This window comes from Littorina saxatilis, linkage group LG1, assembly GCF_037325665.1.
Source record: "Littorina saxatilis isolate snail1 linkage group LG1, US_GU_Lsax_2.0, whole genome shotgun sequence".
In the NCBI taxonomy this organism is placed as follows: Eukaryota; Metazoa; Mollusca; class Gastropoda; order Littorinimorpha; family Littorinidae; genus Littorina; species Littorina saxatilis.
In genome coordinates this window covers 63,478,626-63,489,430 of record NC_090245.1, presented here as the reverse complement: position 1 = coordinate 63,489,430, position 10,805 = coordinate 63,478,626, and the positions used below count along the sequence as shown (strand labels likewise).

Below are 10,805 nucleotides of genomic sequence, written 5' to 3'. Positions count from 1 at the left end.
AAACCAACTGACAGATTCCTATGTTTGTGGGAATTCCCGCACCCAGAATCCGAGTTACTTCCCTTCGAATGCTTGGCCATGTCACGGCATTGTGCGCTGCATGCATTCGTGAGCAAGACCGTTTATGCTCACAGCAGTGTGATTGGCAATGCATATCTGAATGTAAACCGGCAGAGATAACATGTGCATTGAAAGTACAACTTTCTGCAAGTTTTCCCGTGCAACTGTTTTCTGATGGTCATATCAAATTGTATAAATCAACTTGCATTCTTCGTGATCAGTTATCATCACAACAGAAATTGAAATGAGGAATTTGATTAATTGTGTGTGTGTGTGTGTGTGTGTGTGTGTGTGTGTGTGTGTGTGTGTGTGTGTGTGTGTGTGTGTGTGTGTGTGTGTGTGTGTGTGCGGGGTGAGTGTGTTCGCATGTGTTCGTGCGTTCTTGGATGCTTGTGTCTGCGTGTCAGTATGTGTATTAATGAGTTATTGTGTGTGTCTTCGCGTGTGTGCGCATGATTTGATTTGTTCAAGTCTTTCGTCTACGTTTCTGTGTCCTGTTTTGTTTACGTGTGAGTATGTTTTTGTTTTCGTTACTGATTTTTGGCTCATTGAGGCCTCTCAGTTCTCTACCTCTCATCAACCCCCCCCCCCCCTCCCCTGCTCATCATTGCTCCCAGTCGTTCACGGAAGAAACACGTTTTTAGCCCCGCCTTGAATACAACCCACAAAAGAGCACATGTACACTACACTAGCACGGCAGTCCAGCCCGCTCTTGGTAATATGGGGTGGGACATGGATTTTTGATCGAGACTTTATGTAAATCTCAAACACCATAGATCCTTCATAACGACCGATTTTTGAAGAATTATTTCGTAAATGAACAAATAAATAGTGACGTCATTTGAACTACACAGTCTATATATGGTGGGTTGTGGACGACCCACTTTTGAATTAAAGAAGGAATTTTACTTTGTTTATTTCTATTTGGATGGCGTGGGTTGTGAAGGATACTTTTTATGTTGAATATTTCTTTAGAAAGTATGGGCCGTTCATGAGTAATATCATTGGTACTGTGAAGGTTAAGTGACGCAAAAGTGTGTACGTCATTTACTTTGGAAAGAGGCGGTAATGAGTTACTTCCCTTCGGGTCTCCTTCTGTCACTGACAGCATGCAACATGCGTTGGATTATTAAGCCGCCTTGTAAAGGGTGCTTACTGGATTTGCTCTGCCTGTTTGTCCGGGTTTCAGGTGTTTGTTTGTCTACCATGTCACCACGTGTAAAGAGCTCGGTCAAATTTAAAAAAACATTATTTATTAGTTTATTCATTTAAGTTTTTTTTATTATTTCTTTCTAAAATTTATTTATTTACTAATTTTTATTTTTTATTTTTTATAATTTATTCATTTAAAAAAATCTCCCTCCCTCTGTCTGTCTGTCTGTCTGTCTCCGTGTCCCACCCCCATATTACCAAGGGCGGCTTCTTGACCCCGTTAAGGTCAACACTTGTTTTTTCTGTAGACGTGTCGAAGTCGTGATTGTTTTGGACGTAAGTCCTATGACGGATTTTAAAACTCTTTCCAGAACATTGCATAACATCTGAACAAACACCTGCAACAATCGAAGCTTTTACCTGAACTACGTCTTGTATGTAGGCATAATATTTTGAAAGCTTTGCTGAAATACAACGCTTTATGTCATAGTACCCCTCAAAATTAACTCAAAACCTCCCGTTTTTGACCGTTCATGCGATCGACACCTACATCTGCAGGATATGCATAGCACACGAAATACGCAAGCTAGCTAAAGAAAACAAAATGTTCTGGGTAGATAATTTATTTGACTTTCATCACGTATGTTAAAGTTTGCCAAGTTTGGGCTATTATGATCATACTAAGACCAAGCTGCTATGCTTTTGGTTTTGCAAACGAGTTTTGAAATTTGAAGAACAACTAGTCAAAATCCTGACCTGACAGTTTTCTCCTCTGGAGGTGTCCCTTCTATGACGAACATGTTGTTTTTCTTTCTTTTTTAGTTGCGAAACTGAGTTACAGTGTCGTTGTCTGTGAGTGTTTATTGTCCATTCCCAGACAAAATCCATGGGACACATGCAAACAATCTCTTGACTTTTTCCAGCTCACCCAAGAGCGCGCCAAACTGGCAGGGGGCGGGTGGGGGGGGGGGGGGTAGGGGGGAGGGAGGGGTAGGAGAGACAAAGAGACAGAGCACGCCCAAAGACCCCACCCCCTTACCTGCTGCCCATCCTCTCCAAAGGAAACGTACAGTACCGACCACCCCTCTCTCTTGGTTAATGGAATCGCCTGTGAGTGTCAACGTCTGTATTTAAAGGGTGGACTTCATCTTGAATAAAGCAAACAACAGGACCATTGGGAAAGAAAGGAATATCAGTTTAGAATCGAATCTCTCAGCACGCGTTGTATCTGTTGTCTTCTCACAGCACAACTTGCATTGTTTCATTGTGTACCTTGGGGCTTGGAAAGAACTATTGCAGCAGCTCACTGTCAGAGAGGATGGGTTTTGCAAGCAAGATGACTTCTGTGAGTACTTCCATTAAAATATAGATCTCCACTGGATGTGTCTCTCAAAGTAATGTGTTTCATTTTTCCGTGGATGATGACGGTGAATGTTTGCTTATTTTCTACAAGTTACTCTTCAGTTCTACTCTGATAATTCTGGTTTGTTTGTTTTGTGTAGTTTTTTTCTCCTCAGTTTTTCAGTTTGTCGTTTGTATTGGTGATGTTGTGTGTGTGTGTGTGTGTGTGTGTGTGTGTGTGTGTGTGTTTAAGGGGTTGGTGGAAAGGACTGCAGCGAATGGTTATCGGCAGGCTGTTTACAATATCCACAGGCTTTTATTTCGTATTCATCTACCTCAAAACTGTCAAATTTGTTCGAAGCGAGTCATTCGTTTACGAAAAACACTACCATAGTCTCCTTTGAAGGGTAAAAAAAAAATAGCAAGTATTAATTTTAGTGGAAGTTTTGTTTATTCTCCAAAATGTTTTCAAATGATTTTTTTCCAGAGCTTGCCATGCGCATCCTCTATTCCTGTCTTTTGTTTATTTCCTAAGTTTTTTGTTCGTTGTCTTTCTCGATAGCTTCTATTCTCGATTTGAAGGTCAAATAATTTTGCGATAAATAAACCTGCAACCAACAAAGAGGCGTCCGAATGCTCTCTCTCTCTCTCTCTCTCTCTCTCTCTCTCTCTCTCTCTCTCTCTCTCTCTCTCTCTCTCTCTCTCTCTCTCTCTCTCTCTCTCTCTCTGTAGAACAAACACTTCCTACCAGAGAATACTGTTTTTTCGAAGCTCACATTCAAAGTATTATTGATTACGTTGCGACCATATCTCTCTTAGTGGAAAATGATACGAAACCCCTTTTAAGCTTACATAAACGTGCAATTAAAATATACAACTCTCTCAGCATCTGACTATAGATATCTTGACATTCTCCCTTTAAACGAAAAGCTATTTTACAATAAAAGAGTTCTGATATATAAATTAATGATAACAAGTCAGGCACCGGTTCTTCTTTCGGAACGTTTGAACCATTCTCGTCTTTATTACACGTACACCAAGTGTTGATCTAAACTTTATTTAAGCTTGACTTGATTTGACTTGATCACTGGTTGAGGCCCGTGAGGGCCTGTTCACCGTTCCAAAGTTGATGGGGGGGGGGGGGGGGGGGGGGATACACAAAAAGGTGGCAATGCGCGGCGGTGTAAAAAAAAAAAAATATATATATATCTATGTCACGATCTGGCACTCTCAGGGTTTAGTTTGAAGGAGGGAAGGTTGTGCCAGTGTGCGTCCAGTTTACTCTTGAGGCTGTTGACTGTGGGGGCAGTGACCACAGAGTCTGGCAGATTGTTCCACATGTTTAGAACACGACTGCTCAAGAAGTTTTGCCGGATGTTTAGTCGACATCGAGGGTTCTGAAGCTTGCGGGAATGTCCTCTGAGCTTTTTTCCTTCACCTTTAAACGTCATGACATTATCCATGTAAAGTTTGAGATGTACAGTGCAAAAAGTCCTCTTCGTCATAGAAAGTCGAAAACAACAGCATGTTCACACCACGTTGAGGTGAAGTTTACAATTGTTTGTCTTTAGCCTTTGTAAAAAGACTCTTAAAGTAAGACTTGATGATATTTTTGCGTTACTTTTACCCATTACGCCCAAAAGATGTCTTTCTTCCCGCGTAAACGATCACGTAAAACCACCTCATGTAATCATCCACTTATTCGCTGAATTGATTGTGCAGATTGACACAAACATCAGGTACGACAAACAATGCACACTCTGCACAGATAGTACCAGTGCTGTAGCCGTAGGTATACGTGTGCCCAAGTGGAAGGATACTCTTGACCATTGTAAAAACCTAGACAAATCTATGATGGTTTACAAGGGAAAGATTTCTCTAATGTGAACGTCTGTTTTAGTTTTTTTTAAATTGTTATTTGTAGGTGGTTATGCTTCAGATTTTATTTATGCCCGTTTTTCATCTGTACTTGTTTTATTTCACATCCAAAAGTAAATAAATCGAGGCTAAAATGCTAATTCTCTGTTGCTTTCAAGAAAAATCCTTACAAAGTCGTACATGGGACGCTGAATAGGGCCCTGGGGTTCAGTTCAATTCATATTTGCATTTGATGTCAAACTGATTATGGTAAAATGACATTAAATGTCAAACGTTCACCAGATCAACCGGGCATAAAATCGCCTTGCAACCTTAAAACCTCTTCCGGCGTGATCTGAATAATCGTGAATTCCAAACAGCTGCACTTCAACTGCAACATAGAGACGAGTGGCCGTTTGTTACATCCCCGTGTACTCGGCGGTGTATAGGTTTCACTCTGTCTGTTGTTGTTGTTGTCTGTGAGGTTGTCTGTAGGTTTGTTTGTCTGTCCTTCTGTCCGCACTTAGGTTAGATCTCTGGTTTATCTCCTGTCACAAATCACCCACCCTTTCTCCACCATGTGTGTGTGTGTGTGTGTGTGTGTGTGGTGGGGGGGGGGGGTTGGGGGTGCGTACGTTCGTGCGTTCGGGCGTGCGTGCGTGCGTGGGTGCGTCTTTTTACATTTAGTCAAGTTTTGACTAAATGTTTTAACATAAACGGGGAATCGAGACGAGGGTGGTGGTGTATGTGCGTGTGTATGTATGTATGTATGTATGTATGTATGTATGTATGTATGTATGTATGCATGTATGTATGTATGTATGTATGTATGTATGTATGTATGTATGTATGTATGTATGTATGTATGTATGTATGTATGTTTGTATACATGTATGCATGTATGTATGTATGTATGTATGTATGTGTGTGTGTGTGTAGAACGATTCAGAGAAAAGTACTGGACCGATCTTCATGAAATTTCACAGGAGAGTTCCTGGGAATGATATCCCCAGACGTGTTTTTAATTTTTTCGATAAATGTCTTTGATGACGTCATATCCGGCGTTTTGTGAAAGTTGAGGCAGCACTGTCACGCCCTCATTTTTCAATCAAGAAGACTGAAAACGAACACTAAGTAAATCTGTGTGTGGCTGTGTAAGTGACTTCCACACGTGAAAAGAGTGTTTCTGTGCAGTGGGAGGTTTGCGTGTGTGTGTGACGTGTGACTTACGTTCAAGTGTTTCTGGGAAGATGGGTGTTTGCCAAATGGCGACCCTGTCTATAAAGACCACCAATCTAAAGAGACCACTTTGGCTCACTCCCTTGGGTGGTTTCTTTAGACAGGTTCGACTGTATACCATTACAAAGCGGTTTGAGTTGCAGTAAGCATCAGATTGCCCAGCAACGGCGACATTGATTCAAATTTTGTGTTCGTGCATCCACGTCGTGAAAAATGTTATGTAGGCAATAGATGAACGAACCTCCCTCCCCTCCTTTTCCCCTTTAAAATTATTAATGTTAGAAGAAGGATAATAATATCTAAAACATGTGGCTGCCGCGTAAAATGTATGAGGATAATGAACGTGGATGCCGTTTTTAAATACACTTTTATTTATTGAACAGAAATGCAGGTCTTCTAAAATTGTCCGAACATATTGTACCAGTTTTTCTTAAGTGAAATATTAATACGAGGGGGTGTTGTTCTTTTTTTTTAAGCGTTGTATCCTGCAAACAATATTTGTATTTGGTGTCTATAACGCTTTTCGAATTTAAAAATGCATATTAAAGGAGTCACGTGAGCCTCTCTCGTCGAGGCTGCCCACACAACAAATCGATGCTATGCCATACCAAATGAGACAGGTATTAGCTACATCCCGGGTACAAAAAGACCGATTTGCTTAGTCAGTTTGGGTGGGTGGATTGGGGGGGGGGGGGGGGGCGATAGGGGTAGGGGTATAAACGAGGTAAACCGCTGTCTTCCAGCAGTTATATGGCATGTTGCTTTCACACTTCCGGAATCCTGTGACTACATAAACTAGACAACTTCACGTATACTTTCATAGCACTCGAAGGAACGGTTCGGTATATTTATACAACTGTAAGTTGTTTGTTTTGTTTTGTGTGTGTGTGTGTGTGTGTGTGTGTGTGTGTGTGTGTGTGTGTGTGTGTGTGTGTGTGTGTGTGTGTGTTAGGGTTAGGGTTAGGGTTAAAAAATCTTTAATCAAAGAGGAGAATTTAACAAATACACAACACACTGATTTCTATTTTCATGATAGATGGTGGTTTTTCTGTTAAAATCTGTCTTTAGCTGGTCGTGCTTGGAGCTGTGTTGTGTGTGCCAGTGACACCACAGTCGCTGTTTGGTCAGCCGAGCAGCAGTTTTCCCTCCCTGGGGTCTTCTCTCGGCTCTTCTCTGGGCGCGTCGCTCAGCCTGCCCTCATCAGGATCCGAGCTCGCCACTCCCTCATGTGAGAACACAAGTCGTGCAACATGGATATAACATTTGCGTGATACATGTAGATTCATTTTTTTTTTTTTAAGAAACTGGGCAATGCAATGTTGGTTTGTAAAAAAAATGTCGGTGGCCATCATGATAATACTCTGTAAACATTACAGCAATCTGGTCTGTCTGGTCTGACGTCTGTCTGTAAAACTGTGATTCGTGCCTGTGCAGTCAACACATGCACCATGATTCTCTGCCACATTGTTGGATAAATATAAAGATACAAAAAAAATACAGGCGATATTGAGCTGGAACAGTGTACAGAACTTGCAGAGGTGTGTGGGAGGCAAAGCAGGGTTAGAACATAAAATACTAAACGTAACAAAGAGCTAGAGGTAATATCGTATTCCTGTATAGATGTAACGCCATTTCTGATATTCAGGCGGATGTCTACTGCACGATATGTTTGTCTTTTTGGATTTGCTTGTTTCTTTGTTTTGCACATTTAAAACGTTTCAGCCTCCTTTTCAGCATTCTTCCCTTCTCAGTCACTGTCAATCAACCTCGGGGGTAACCAGCCGCCTTTTGCACCCATATCCTTCCAGCCTCGCCAGCAGCCAACACAGTTCCCTGAGAAGAAAGACGCTGAAGATGGAGGGGAACACACCTACCCTGACGGCACGACGGGGGGCGACTACCCTGCCCACAAGGCTGCTAAGGAGGCAGAAAAGCAGGCTGGGTCTTCCGGGAAACCCCATACCTACCCTGATGGTACTACGGGCGGTGACTACCCTGCTCACATGGCTGCCAAGAAGCAGCAGCACACATATCCCGACGGGACAACAGGTGGTGACTATCCAGCGCACAAGGCTGCCCAGCAGCAAGGACATCAGTATCCAAGCGGTCAGTTCGGGGGCAACTACCCGGCTCACCTCGCCGCCCAGCAAGCAGCAAGGGGTAACAGCCAAGGCCAGCAAACCTTCCCGGCTAGCACAGGTGGCGGCTTTCAACCCAGGCCTTCGGGTAGAGCACTTCAACAACAGCCCTACCCTTCTGGCCAGTTTGGGGAAAACTACCCAGCACACCTTAGAGCCCAACAGAGCGGTAACGTCTTCCCCAGCAGCCCCACCCCGCAACAAAAACACACTTACCCAGACGGTACAACCGGAGGCGACTATCCTTCCCACCTAAAGGCTCAGCAAAGTCAAGGTCTAGGTCAAGGTCAACAGCATACTTACCCAGACGGTACAACCGGAGGCGACTATCCTTCTCATCTAAAGGCTCAGCAAAGTCAAAGTCAAGGTCAACAGCATACTTACCCAGACGGTACAACCGGAGGCGACTATCCTTCCCATCAAAAAGCTCAGCAACGTCAAGGTCAAGGTCTAGGTCAAGGTCAACAGCATACTTACCCAGACGGTACAACCGGAGGCGACTATCCTTCCCATCAAAAGGCTCAGCAACGTCAAGGTCAAGGTCTAGTTCAAGGTCAACAGCATACTTACCCAGACGGTACAACCGGAGGTGACTATCCTTCCCATCAAAAGGCTCAGCAACGTCAAGGTCAAGGTCTAGGTCAAGGTCAGCAACATACTTACCCAGACGGTACAACCGGAGGTGACTATCCTTCCCACCGACAGGCTCTGCAACGTCAAGGTCAAGGTATAGGCCAAGGTCAACAACATACTTACCCAGACGGTACAACTGGAGGTGACTATCCTTCCCATCTGAAGGCTCAGCAAAGTCAAGGTCTAGGTCAAGTTCAACAACATAATTACCCAGACGGTACAACTGGAGGAGACTATCCTTCCCGCCTGAAGGCTCAGCAAAGACAAGGTCAGGGTCAGCAGCACACCTATCCAGATGGTACCACTGGGGGAGACTACCCGTCTCATTTGAAAGCGCAGCAAGATTTTTCACAGGGTCAGCAGATTTTCACGCCGGTAAGATTGAACCTTTTTTTTTTTTTTTTTTTTTTTTTTTTACAAAACGTTGATGTTGTTTTTTGTTGTGTTCCTGGCAATCTATCCTCAGTCTCTCATCGTTCCCTCAAATACTTTACAATGTAACATTGCTGTGTTTGCAGCCTTCTTAATAGACGAATTCCGAAAATAACTGTCAGGCTTGTATGGGTTATGAAAGAGTGAATACCCTTGCTTTTACTAAGACAAACATTGGAGGGCCCAATCACTTACGACGTGTGTGTCTGAAACTCGTGGACAGGAACCCGTGTACATTTATTTGTCCCAGTAAAAGCAAGGGTATTCACTCTTTAACAACCCATACAAACTCGACGGAGTTATTTACGAAAATCGTCTATTGACGTTTGCCAACATCATCTATAGTTGACATCGGTGGGATGCTTGGTCTACACATTAAACAGTTTATATAATTAGTGATGATGTTTTCCACACGCAATTGCGCGAGATCATGCAGCTATCAGCTAACCATGCTCAGCTTGGCTTATTGGAGAGTAACTACCAACTTCTTTACATAAACAACTAAAGATCCCTGTTGCTTTTAGAAAGGGTTGTATTTTCTTTTTACAATTTTTTTTGTAGCAAAGGCTGGTCTTGTATACTCGACTAGCGGGATACTCGAGACATTCTGAATTTTAATTCAAAGACAAAAAGATGAATCTTATTTGACTTATCGTCCTCACAATCACGCGAAATCTCACAATGATATGCTTTTTCTGTATATGCGTGGTTCTCTTGAACAGAGTGTTGGAACAAGCAGTCACCATACGTTTTGATCACTATTCTTTTCCTAGCAAGCGGGCGGTTCTCCAAGTGCACCGAACAGTTTCAGGTATGCCGTGTGTGTGTGTGTGTGTGTGTGTATGTGTGTATGTGTATGCGTGCGTGCGTGTGTGTGTTTGTGCGTGCGTGCGTGCGTGCGTGCGTGCGTGCGTGTCTTTTATCTTTGCTATGCCGTCCCCTAACCGCTATCCCTGGTTTGAGCCTGTGTACGCAAGTACTGCTACTCATCTCAGGCTGTCAAAACTGACAAACATTTGTGCTTATGCCTGTATATAGCTATTCTGATGGACACGTGGGGGAATTCGGGGGCTGTGATTGGATGGTCTCACACATCCCTTTTCCGATCATCAAAGCATATTGCTACGGAAGTCGGCCATTTTTGCCAATATCCAAAAGCATATTGGCAATAACAAAGACGCATGGTTCCGGTTTACCCATCTGTACCACACGATGTTTCAGTCGACAACAGCATACACTGACGACTTGAAATTCTTCTCGGGAATGTTTTTCAGCTTTACAAATGTCGATAGCATACCCTTTTCTGCTAACTTCCCTATGAAACAGGACTAAACCAATTATTTTCTGTCCCTAAACACCACAAAATGCCCAAAGTCGAAAGATGTAGTACAAACAGGGGAGTAAAACAGAACAGCCGTTTTTATGTGCCTGTGTGATCGCAGTTTCCGACTGACACAAACTTTCGCATTCGGCTTTTCTCATCTCGTAACTCCACACTAAATACCCCACTTTCCTTTTGAAGTATTGATGTACAACCCATGGCACTAACATTCATGTAGTCGTTTAAAACTGAGGTTGGAAAATTCGCTTCATGACGAGACAAGTATAAATGCCATTCACCCAAACTGAAAAATTCGCTGCCGTCTGCTCGCGTTGTACGGATTAGCTGTTCTCTTTTCCTCCCCTTGTTGCATCCTAGTTCTTCTAGTCTTCTGTTGATGTTGTGTTTGGTCTTCTTCATAAGTAGTCTTGTTCAAATTTAAAAAAACTCAAACTTCTTTTTGTTGTATACGAATGAACTAATAAAAAGCTGTTTAACAGCTGTGTTGTCAAATCGAGTTTTTTTTCCAAAGTCAGTGTGGCGCCTGCACAAAACTAATGCGCATAAGAAACGGCGTCTGCTATCAAAACCTGAGATCAACGCATCGACGCAAAACTGTCATTTTGTAAGTT

General features: G+C 42.9%; 1 protein-coding gene across 1 annotated transcript in view; it reads left to right on the top strand.

Moving 5' to 3' along the window:
* The first annotated feature begins 2,365 nt into the window (after positions 1-2,365).
* Positions 2,366-10,805, top strand: part of LOC138976213 (uncharacterized) — a 15,627-nt gene continuing 7,187 nt past the window's right edge. The window contains exons 1-4 of the mRNA XM_070349051.1: positions 2,366-2,557; positions 6,718-6,877; positions 7,384-8,795; positions 9,626-9,663. Coding sequence (XP_070205152.1) covers positions 2,531-2,557; positions 6,718-6,877; positions 7,384-8,795; positions 9,626-9,663 — 1,637 coding nt within the window. The 5' untranslated portion in view covers positions 2,366-2,530. The remainder of the gene's footprint in view (positions 2,558-6,717; positions 6,878-7,383; positions 8,796-9,625; positions 9,664-10,805) is intronic.